We start from the raw sequence: 12,129 nt of genomic DNA, 5'->3' as shown, positions 1-12,129 counted from the left end.
CACCCCAAAAATTAGATCTCTATTAAAAACAGTCTTTTGACAGACAAAGCTAAAAGTAAGCATAGCAACTAGGACACTTTGTATCTTCACTTTCTTTGGCCAGATTATTATTTTCCCATATTGACATAAAGACGTTTTCATATTAATTAAATTTCCCATAAGCCTTAACTGATGGAAATCTGTATTAGGTGGACCCTTATATGAAGATATTTTCGCTTAATAAAAAAAATGTATTTCATCTGTCTGGTATTTACAACACACTATGTGTGACACAGACAAAAAAAACAGGATTTTATTTTCTGAGTAACAGTCAGTCCTAACCTTGTAATCCTCCTGTAATACAGTACTTTTGACCTAGACCCTTTGTGAACAGCACTCAGCACTGTGTGCTCACAAGAAGCGTCAAGAAGGGGGTATAAAGCCCATAAGGCCTTGGGTAAATACACAGAAATATCGATAATGCAGAGTGGAAGACCTACACCACACAGCTTTTGGCACCTCAGCCAAATTGTGTTGAACTCTCCTATATTGTACAAGGAAAAAGGTCTATAATGAGGTCCTCTTAAAAAGTAGAACTTCATTTCACTGAATCTCTCTTTCTCTGCTTACCAAAATGAAGTCAAAACTGACCGCAAGTATCTAAGTGAGTTGCCACTGAATAAGTAATATAAATGCCCCTCCCTTCTTTAAAGTGAATTTTTCCTCATCTAATGTGACACACATACATGAACTATACACACAGTCAAGTTTGAGATCAATCCCTATACTACATTCTTTGCCTATTTCCAATTTAGAGGAAAAAAGTACTTCCACCTTTCACTTCCAACTGACAGATCCCAGAGAAGGCAGTCTGCTTCTTTTAGTTTGGTTTGTCACTATAAGTCAGACACCTCTGCTAGTTTCTTAAAAGATGATACTTGCCAAAACCAACAAAATTAAGGTCTGAAGTAGAAATTCTTTAAAACAAAGGAGGGCAGGACAATCCCTGAACATTTTGCATCCGGACACAACTCTGCTAGATTTTTTCCCCAGGAAAAACAAATTAAAAATTGTGGACAAAGACATTCCTACTCTTCCCTATCTGCAATCTCATCTCCATTCTCTCCCCACAACTTTCTTCCCCACAATAATGCCAGTGAAACCAGTGAAACTCATTGCAGAACTGTGCCCTGAACGGAATCAGAGCAATTTTAAATAAATGCTTTTTAAAACCAAATCATTTCACTAATGTAACTGAGTGGTCAGTCTGTCCAACTGCTATCTTAGCACACTTGAAGTTGTGACAAACCTTGGGAAAGACAGAGCATTAATTTTTAGAGGGAAAGAAAAAAAAATTATTAAAAAGTACAAGCAAGGATGATTACCTTGTTAGCTTTTCCCTAGAAAAGCTTTAACACCAAACCCCAATCTGACATAGCCAAAAGTGTTTACAGATAGAGTATACTGGTTTCTTTCTTGCTTTAAGTGTGTCTTCTTCTTTGCAGCCAAGAAACCAACAGAGAACCACATTCCCAGTTATAATTGAATGCATTTCCAAGCAAGAAACAATTTTAATGTTAGATTCCAAAAATATTTAAATTAATAAAAGGGCTAATTTCAAAAGTCTGTTTTAGCATTTGAAAATCATCTTTCTTAAATTTTAATATTTTTCCTTATTTAGGTGAGTAGAGAGAAAGAAGAAAGAAGAAACATGTAAAGCAGAAATTTCAAAAAGGAAAGTTGGAGCCTCCCAAGTTAGGAATTGAAAACAAAGTTACAGATTATGGAATGTAACAGCTTAACAGTAAACTGCAACTCCAAGGTGGAGGCAAATCTGCGTAATATAAACAAAACATAAATCATAAAATCATGGAATGGTTCGGGTTTGAAGGGACCTTAAAAATCACCTAGTTCCAAATCCCCTGCATGAGCAGGGACACCTTCCACTAGACCAGGTTGCTCCAAGCCCCATCCAACCTGGCCTTGAACACCTCAGGGGATGGGGCATCCACAGCTTCCCTGGGCAACCTGGGCAAGTGTCTCACCACCCTCACAAGAAATAGTTTCTTCCCAATAATGAATGTAAATATATCTTGTTTCAGTTTAAAACTATTACCCCTCATTCTATAACTACACTAATCCAAAATTTGGAGAAGTACTATTCAGTAGCATTTAAGAAAGTAATACATAAATAGTTCTACTGATACCAGGTTTTGACAGGAAACCACAAATTTGTTCATAGTTTGGCCCATGGCTGAGTTGACAATATTCATTCAATCTGAAACATGTATCACAGACCTGTTTGATTTTAAAAAACCCAATAAAATACAGACATGTACCAAGAAGGTCATTCTCATAGCTGAACAGTCAAATTTAAACATTTAACTATACTTACAGAGCCATCTTTCAGATTTCTTTCATAGGAGAAGTGACACTCCATATTTTCTTCATCTTTCGAAATAGCAAAGTTGTATTTGCCAGCTGATTCTTCTCCTGCTATCAACGCTTTCTTCAGTTCTTCAACATACTTCTCTCTATTCATTTCCATGTCAGCAGCCTCCCTAGAAATTTCAGCTTCAGACACTACCAGAAAGAAACATGCAAGAAATAAATACACATATAACTACATATACGTGTTCACACATATGTACACACAGACACACATTCACAGACTTTAAGGAGGAGGCAAGTATTAGGACATTCCTTTTCTGTCATGTATACTAGTATGCCAGATGCTAAAAGAGATGTAGCAGGAATACTGTGTTTTTCATTAAAACTGTGTATCTTTTTTTCCATGTCTGAACATGGTTTATTGCTACTAGTCCACAATTCTACTTGCCTGAAGTTATTCTAGCACTAACCTTGCAACAAAGAGTTGAATGTTTTAACTATGATTTATTGTGCCCTCTCAGTTCTCTTTGAAAGTATGTAATCTAAGCCCTATAAGACAACAAATGCAACTGTCTCCTCACGCATTCTTGATCCAGTTTTCCAAGCTTCTAACACACAAACTTATATAAAAAAATAATAAACTGTTAATTTACAAATGAAGCTACATGTAGGGACTTGGGAATCCATGTTTCACCATTCACATTCAAGGACCATGAATGGGGAATGTGTCTCCATTTTGCATCACATTAAGTCTAGGAAGAAAAATGTATTCCATTGCTTTGATGAAGAACGGTTGAATATGGACAGAATAGGCCCATAAAAGTTGTACTGTTGTTATGAACCATGATAGCCTATACTGTCTGCTTTGGATAATCTATTTCTCCCTAAATTTTCTTTTGGTTAACAGTCAAACTGAAATAGCAGCTTATCGAGACTCACCATCTTTCACTAGGAGAAGCAAGAAACAGTTCTTGGTTTTAGCACCTGGGCCTCTGGTTATTTGCCTTCCTTTTTACGTTATTCTACAAACTCTGTTTCTTGCACAGACAGACAAAAGCAGAGACTCCAAATTAAAGTTATGATTGGATGTGTACAATGTAATGCAGGCTTTAATGTGTATTCTACCAATACAGTATTTTAATTTTTACTTGATAGAAGTGCTTCCTTTTCTTCTGACCAATCTTCTGCAGAAGACTAGACAGTCATTTACCCCTGCTTGATCTTAGACCTTTCTTGCATTTGCCCAGCATTTGAGAGAGCAAGATATGCAAAAGGACATTTGTTTGTGACAGCCTGAACAAAACCCCCACAAAAAAAACCCAAACAACAAAAAAACCCAATCACACATAGCAAAAATCAACCCAAAAACCAACAAAAAAGACCCAAAACACATCCACCACAGAACTGCAAGTAACCTAAAGTATGCCTCTTAAAACCTGTTTCTTCTCTGTACAAACACCTTTGAGAGACAAGCCTGCACATGTATTGAAATAACACTGATAGAAACAGAAAAGCATTTCAGTCAAACACGAGCCTGTTCACATTGCCTCCTTTTTCTCCAATCTTCTTGACACAGCAACTAACTTCATATTGCAAAGGAGGAAAGTATCAACTGTGTCAAATCAACCCAACATACAAAAACACAGCAGACATAAATGCGTAATAACTTGCTATGAATAGTTATATTCTCAGGTACTTCAGGACTTCTGTATTAATTCTGCATCTTCAGCAATTATATCTCATTTTCCCAGACTGAAGAGTGGTTGAGGTTGGAATGGACCTCCGGAGATGATCTAGTCCAACTCCACTGATCAAAGAAGGGTTAACTACAAAAGTTGTTCAGGGGCATGTTTTGAACCGGTTTTCACTATATCCAAGGACTGCAGCTTCCCATTCTCTTTGGGACATCTGTTCTGGTGCTTGGTCATTCATACGGTAACAAAGTTTGAATTTCTTGTATTTCAATTCGTGCCCACTGCATCTCAACCTTTCACTGGACATCACTGAGAAGAGTCTGGCTGTATCTTCTTTACTCCCTCTCATCAGGTATTAATTAATACACATTGAAAAAAATCGCCCTAAGCCTTCTCTCCTCCAGGCTGACAAACTCACAGCTCTCTCAACTTCTGCTACCGTAACAAATGCTCAGGTCCTTCAGTCACTTTCACAAATGGTCACTGGACTCAATTCCACAAATTCAAGTTTTTTCACACCAGAAAGCCCAAAGCTGGACATTGCATCAGAGGTCTCACCAGGGTTGAGCAGACGGGAAGGATCATCTCACCTGGCCTGCTGCAAAAGTCTTCCCAATGCATCCCAGGAGGCTGATGGTCTTCTTTGCCACAGGCTGCATAGCTGGCTCATCTTCAACTTCTTGCTCACCAGAACTCCCAGTCAATAAAGGACCTGTGTGCAGTCAGTCACCCAAAACACTACAACAGCCTTGGAGCTTATTCCTCCCCAGGTATAGTTTTGCATTTCCTTTTGTTGAATTTCATGAGAGTCCATTTCATCCAGGTTTCTCTGAATGGCAACCTAATTCTCTATCAAGCCTGCCCCTCAGTTTTGCATAATGTGTAAACTTGCTGAGGATGCACTGTGTCGTGATCCAAGTGATTAATGAAGATGTTAATAGTACTGGACCCAGTACTGACCTCTGTGGTGCAAAGCCACTATTAACTGGCCTCCAGCTGGACTTCATGCCACTGATGACAACTTGATGAAATCTAATTGAACTGGCATAGCTCAATCCATTCCACTGTTCATCTGCTCATTCATCTAGTCCATACTTTACCAGTTAGTCTCTGTGGACGTCAGAGGACACAGTTGTTGAAAGCTTTGCTACCTAAAGCCAAAACAAACAACATCCACTGCCCTCTCCTCATTCAACAAGCTAGTAATTTCATTACAGAAGGTTATTGGGTCAGTCAGGCACAATTTCCCCTTCATAAATCCATACTGACTACTCATCACCTTATCCTTAATATTTTTTAAATGGTTTCCAGGATTATTACTCTAATGCTACTCCTCCAGTTACCCAGATCCATTCCCTTACCATTTCCTAAGATGGGAGAGACATTTCTTCCAAGCCTTTAATTATTCCCCTGTTTACTATTACCTTGTAAAAACAATAAAGAATGGTCTCAAAATGACATGGGCCAGATCCCACAGTACTGCCACTCTTATCCAAACAGGCCCCATATACTTGTGTACATTCAGCTTGAGATAATATTTAATTTAATCCTCCTCCAATGGTAAACCTCCTTTGCTCCTCACTTTCCCACTGATCTGAGGGACCTGAGATTTCTGAAGGGAAATCTTAACCTGCAAAGATGCAGGCAAAGAATGCACTGAGCAAGGGCACCTTGATCTTTTCCATGTCCTTTGTCACCAGTCCCCCTGCCCCATTTTGCAGCAGGCCTGTATTTTCCCTCATCTTCCTTTTGCTGCTGACTAGCCTGCAGAAGTCTTAGCTGCCCTTCACATTCCTTGCCAGATGCTGCTCCAGGTGGGCTCTGGCTTTCCTAACCCCATCCCTGCATGCTTGGTCACTGTCTCTGTATCACCACCTGATGACCCAGCTCTGGCTTTCCTCTCTTGTATGCTTGCTTTTAATGTCTGAGTTTAGCCAGAACCTTCTTGTTCATCCACACAGACCTTCTGTCACCTTTGCTCAATTTCCTGTTTGCAGGATGAGTTCGCAGACAACACTTAATTTGGGTGGGAGTGTCGATATGCTTGAGGGTAGGGAGGCTCTTCAGAGGGACCTGGACAGGCTTGATCGATGGGCCAAGGCCAGTGGCATGAGTTTCAATAAGGCCAAATATCAGGTCCTGCACTTCAGCCACAAGCAATGCTACAGGCCTGGGGAGGAGTGGCTGGAGAGCTGCCCAGCAGAGAGGGACCTGGGGGTGTTGATTGACAACTGGCTGAACATGAACCAGCAGTGTGCCCAGATGGCCAAGAAGCCCAACAGCATTTTGGCCTGCACCAGGAATAGTGTGACCAGCAGGACCAGGGAGGTGATCCTGCCCCTCTATTCAACCTTGGTGAGGCTGCACCTGGAGTACTGTGTGCAGATTCAGGCACCGCAGTATAGAAAGGACATTGGGGTGCTGGAAAGGGGGCAGAGAAGGGCAACTGGGCTGACAAGGGGTCTGGAGAACAGGTTAGGGTTATAGGGAAGACAGTTGGACTTGATGATGTTGAAGATCTTTTCCAGCCTTGGTGGTTCTATGATTTTTGAGTTTGGAAAACATGATCCTTGAAAAATCAACCATCTCTTCCGGATCTCTCTTCTCTCCAGAGTCATATCTCAAGGTATTCTTTTAAAAAGATCCTGGAAGAGGTCAAAGGGTTGTTATTCTGCTTTTTACTCTGTTGCCCCCTCTCACGATCCTGAACTCCATCAACTCAATAGTCACTGCAGCCAAATGCTTTGACTTAACTAACCAGCTCTTCCTTGTTCATAAGTGTTACCTTTTGTACTCCTCTTTTCTACAAATGTCAAAATACAGAACATGTACACTTCACTGATCTTAGACTTAACTGGGGGTGGAGAGGTAGGTTTTATTGTTGGTGGGGGTTTTGTGCCCTTTTTTTTTTTTTTAAATAACAGGTCATAATAATCAGTTAGGTCATCTGTTCACAAATACATCAACTATTTGTGCACACAAAAAGAAATACTATCTTGCTAATCACCTTAAGTGATTACCATATGTCTGCAAAATCTGATAAGGCAGGTCAGTCACTAAAACCCCACTCAATTATTCTGTTTATAAGACACAGGTGAGCAATCAGGTGAAAAAGGAGATGCAGGTGGCAAGAGAGAATATGTCATTGTCACTATTGCAAAGAAACAAACAGCTGACTCAAGGAGAAGCCAAACCTTTTGTGGAAAACCTGAGCTGCAGATATACTCAGATAAAAGGATAAATTAGTTATCCTCTCGCACAAGGCATTTTTTCCTATGTAGACTCCAATGTGTCAGGTCCTTCAAATGCTAGAAAGCAACAGCATGCAAAGGAACTAAACTGCTTTCAAGTTATAATAAGGGGGGGGGGGAAGGTGAAAAATAATGGAATTAAGCTCAATAAATACGAGCAAGTCAGTCTCTGTTGCACTAAGATGTGAAATGTCAGGCCTATGACAGTCTAAAGCCTGTCACAAAGTCCTCCATATTCTCATTAAGAGACAATGGTTAAAATTGAGTACTCTCTGCTGCTCTGTTCTTTTAAATACACGAGAGGAAACCTATCATACTCATAACAGCTTAATATAACATAAAAGGACAAGGCACAATACATAGCATTTTATCAGATCTGCAACCACACAAACATTCAGTAGTTGTCAGAAATTGGAGATGTCATTATTCATTAAAAAAAAATTAAGATTGTTGTGGAACATGTATTGGAATAAATCAGAAATAAAATAACTTCATAAGCGGCATGCCTAGATTGGAGAAGGTGCTTCTAACCATACATGTTGCATTATCTATATTGCAGAAAAGGAAAAAAAAAAAAAGAAGGGGTTTGGAAAAAAGAGGCCAGGGAGGGTTGTAGTATATTATAACTGTATGTCCCTAGAGATCTGTAAACCTGAGATGTGTGCTCTTCATAAAAGCACATGTTCTAAAATGGAGACCATATTCTGCTACCCATTACAGCAGATTTAACAGGCATCATACATAAATGTTACTGTATACAGCTTAGTACTAATGAACCTCAGGGCACTCAAATCCTGTGTGACACCTAATAAACTGAAGATTCAAAGCATTTATATTTTAGTGTCATCATTTGAAGAAGATGTTACACTTTTCAAATTTAGCTCTATAGCCCGAAATGACAAATTTAAACAGAGCAAAAGCAAGCAGCAGCCCACCCTCTTCACTAAGCTGAGGTTTTAAAACTCCCTTATGAAAGGGAACACAGAACAGAGAGAGAGACTGAGAAATGGATGAAAGTGTAACAATCCTTTTTTCACTGCATGAACACCAGATCCATGTTATTTCTAATATGCAAACCCCTCTTCTAATACACAGAGAGAGGCCAAGACAGAGGGCCACATATATAGCCAGCTAATACTCGTCCAACAAAGAGGACTTTGAGCGCAAAGTTGCACTATTTAGCTGCATTGCTGCACCACTCTCCTTCCCCATGCACCCGACATATCTGCAGCTCGAGTACGGGGTCATGAACAGGAGCAAAGCTACTGAAAACACAGAGATCTACAAATGAGCAACTGCTAAGTCAAAGACAGTTATGAACTATTCCTCATGCATCAAGAATGACAGGTACCAACTTCAGAACAGGTCTTGGTATTGTTACAAACAGTGATACAAAGCTGGAGGCTGAAAACTTACACAAGCCACTGCACATGTTACCAGTTCTCCCCTACCTCAGCCCCAAAATGCAAATGAACACAGATAAAACTTATTGTAAGCATTAAATGGATGTGATCAGAAAGGCTTAAGACTGTAACAACTGCCAGCTGCATCTTGTTGTTTTTTTTCTTAAACTGAAAACTGCCCTTTTCTAGTTCGCATAAAGAATGACAGAATGGAACTACCGTCTGGAAAAAACCTGTGTCTACCAACTAGTGAAGAGCTACTCCCATCTTGCAGAGGTAACAATCCGCTATAACATTTGTAGCAAGAGTTGAGTGAAAGAAAACACAAGGAATTTCCATTAAAACTTTTCTACTTTATTATGTGGCTACAGCCACAAACTGTTTCCTCATTACCTTATTTCTTGCACAGGACACTAGACAGAGTTGAGAGAGAAAAAGCCACTTATAACACCAGCATTTCACTTAAATCCTTCAAAACATTACAGACAGAAATGTGGAATCCCTTGTAGTAAGAGAGGCAGAAAAAAGGAAGTCAGAAATACTTGCAAAATTGAATGTTTGTCTAGAACAATGATTTGAACACCAAGAAAAATTTGATAAATTTTTAATGAAAATAAGAAAGATTAAAAAAAACAATTATACTAAAATACTGTAATAGAGCACTGTGGGTTTTTTTTCTCCTGTGGTACCTTTACATGCTGCATGTTCCTCTATCCTACAAAACTAGCAGAACTGGTCAATCATAAGAGAAACATAAAATGCACAAATACATGTATCTGTAGCTCTTTAACTCAGTACCAAATTAATAAATAGGACTCAAAAGAAATTTCATCATCACATTAAATATACAAAAAACATAAAAGACAACTCCATCAGCAACTCTCATTCATTTCCTCGTAGGTTCTGCCAAGCAAAATAACCCACACCATAAGAAAGCCAAAAGGGATTTCCTATTGCAAGAATTTTCTGACCACTGCTTTGCCTCCACTCAGGTTTTGAATTTAGAGTCTAAGCAGTCTCAAACATAATATTGTAAACTAGAAAAAGTGATCAAAAACAATGCTGAGTGTACGAAAACACAGATTTATGCACTAAAAATGCCTCATGCACAAGAACTGAAACTCTAAATTATTCAAAGGATTACAAATTCAATAGGTATTCCTTAGAAACTGAGAGGATTTTTGCAGAAGAAATAGAAGCTCTCTCAGTTGGATTAGTACATAGTGCTCATGCAAAAATGGTGTGGGTTTCTTTATTTCCTTTTAATAGAATGAGGTTAGAATAGAATCTTGCATTCACTGGTCCTCTGTTTTAGGAAGTGATCACACAGCTATTCTGCCAGATGCAGGAAGTCAACAAAATGAGAATTGTGTTTAGGTATTTTTTCTGTACTCTTCCAGTTACAGTAACATAGCTTTTACTTAGAAAAAAAAAAACATTTGAATCAGCTTTTTGTGACTTTTTAGCTAGGGATTTTAAAGCTACATAAGAGCAACCAGAAAAGTTTATAACTAACTGAGCATACCAGTTTTTCTGTTTAAGTATTTATCAAGGTTAACAACCTTTTTGTTATTTTGAAAATATATAGTTTGGCTATCCCATTGTCAAATCAAGAAAGATAAATCCTTCATACCAGACTACAGGGAACTAGCATTGGAATATATGTATGTATGCGTCTTGTGCAGGAACTCCTAATCAATAATGTGTTTGAAACATTAAAAGTAATATGGAAGAGCAGATTTAATACACATATGGCCATATTGTCAGTTAATCTTGTTTCCTAGGCCTGGAAGAAAAAAGTAACAATTGTATTCAAAAGAAGAGTAATTAATGATTAAGCTTGGTTTTATGCACAAGAAGTATATAAACACACATACATATACAGTTGGCATACATATATATACAAACAAAGCACTCTAATATTCATATTTTTTATATATGTATATACACACACACACACACATATATATTTATACACAGCTATATCAGGCCTATTTGAAAGCTTTGCTTATGTAGAAACAGGGAAGAAAAAAGTCCACCAAGGAGCAAGAAGAAAGGAAGGAACTACATAGACATCTATTCTTACAATTCAGAAAGAGTCAGGAAAATGTTATTGCTTACAATACACTATAAAAATATATCATTCTTTCCTTTCCTTAAAATAATTTTGTTGCCAAGAGAAAGGCATTTGATGAAGTATTTCCCATAATTCTAATGAAACACACAAATCTTGCTTTCTTCAAGTAGGCATGAATGGCAGAAGCAGGTACATATGAAGAGAATCATCTTCTGAATGGGGGGGGAAAAATACCACAGGCTTTTTTTTTTTCCTTCTGATGCTCTGGAAATATTTTTTGTCCCTCCTCCTTCTCTAAAATGTACCTGAGTACCAAATACAGCTGCCTTTAATTGTGAAGATTTTATGAAACCATGTAAAAAAAACATCTGCAACTAATGCTTCATGAACTACAATTTGCAAATGAAACTTGCATAACATTTGTTCAAGAATCTGCAGGAGACACACAAGTGGTACTCCAATATCACTGCAAGAAATTATATCCTTGAGAAAGAACAAAACATTCTACATTCATATGCTAAATGAATTAATATTAGGTTTGACATGTAATTTTTCCAGATTTGAAAGATCTCTGAACCCATCCCAGAAGATCATGAACTTTGCCTCCTCCATCCATGGGGAGAGCTAATGCCCATAAGTTTTTTATAAAAGTTGTGGGTCAGAGCTTATAAAATGCTTGAAATCAATAAAGTGCAACAATAATGTCATTTTTTTTAATCTTTCCATTACCTGTCCCAGTCCATGCACACTGACCATCACTAAGTACGATACCAAAGCCAGCGCCTAAATCTTTTTCCCATGACACTTGTAGAAAATAGGTTGCTTCTGGATCAGAAACTGGATGAATTCTGTTCAAAGTTTTCTCCATTTTCCAGACACCTGTTTAGGAACAAATACAGTCTTGTTATATAGACAATGGCTTATTTTCCAGCAGTGCTTAGCAGTAAAAAAACCACAAATATAAGCATACTTAGAATTTTATGTTACTTTTCTCCACAAATTCAATTCTTCAGAGAACTGATGATATTTCCAAACAAAAAACTGGATTGCAACAAGTAAGGCTTAAAAGAACAATATCAACTATCAAATATATTAGAATAGTTTCAAATTAAGTATCTAAGTGTCAGGAAGCTGGGGAACAGAAAATTAAAATATACAAACACTTTCCTATGGCTACATTTTAAACTTACTGTCAACATAACATTAACATACAGCACATGGAACATCATTCAAAATTATCAATATTCATCTGGAAGCCTGCCATGTGAAAGCATGCTACTAAGCCTCATTGCAAAGCACAGGTAGTAGTGGATGCTAGCAACCAGAGAACTTAT

General features: G+C 38.1%; 1 protein-coding gene across 4 annotated transcripts in view; it reads right to left on the bottom strand.

Moving 5' to 3' along the window:
• The window catches only part of XRCC4 (X-ray repair cross complementing 4), a 180,785-nt gene that overhangs the window by 149,653 nt on the left and 19,003 nt on the right, over positions 1–12,129 (bottom strand). For 3 of the 4 annotated variants that reach the window (XM_051643409.1, XM_051643410.1, XM_051643408.1), the window contains exons 2-3: positions 11,525–11,674; positions 2,375–2,562 (exon numbers count right to left, since the gene is read on the bottom strand). In XM_051643409.1, the coding sequence (XP_051499369.1) occupies positions 2,375–2,562; positions 11,525–11,663 (327 nt within the window). In that variant the 5' untranslated portion in view covers positions 11,664–11,674. The remainder of the gene's footprint in view (positions 1–2,374; positions 2,563–11,524; positions 11,675–12,129) is intronic. The other variant, XM_051643411.1, reaches the window with a different exon arrangement.

Source organism: Apus apus, chromosome Z, assembly GCF_020740795.1.
Source record: "Apus apus isolate bApuApu2 chromosome Z, bApuApu2.pri.cur, whole genome shotgun sequence".
Taxonomy (NCBI): Eukaryota; Metazoa; Chordata; class Aves; order Apodiformes; family Apodidae; genus Apus; species Apus apus.
Note: the sequence above shows the minus strand (reverse complement) of the source record. Positions and strands in the feature narration are given on the sequence as shown.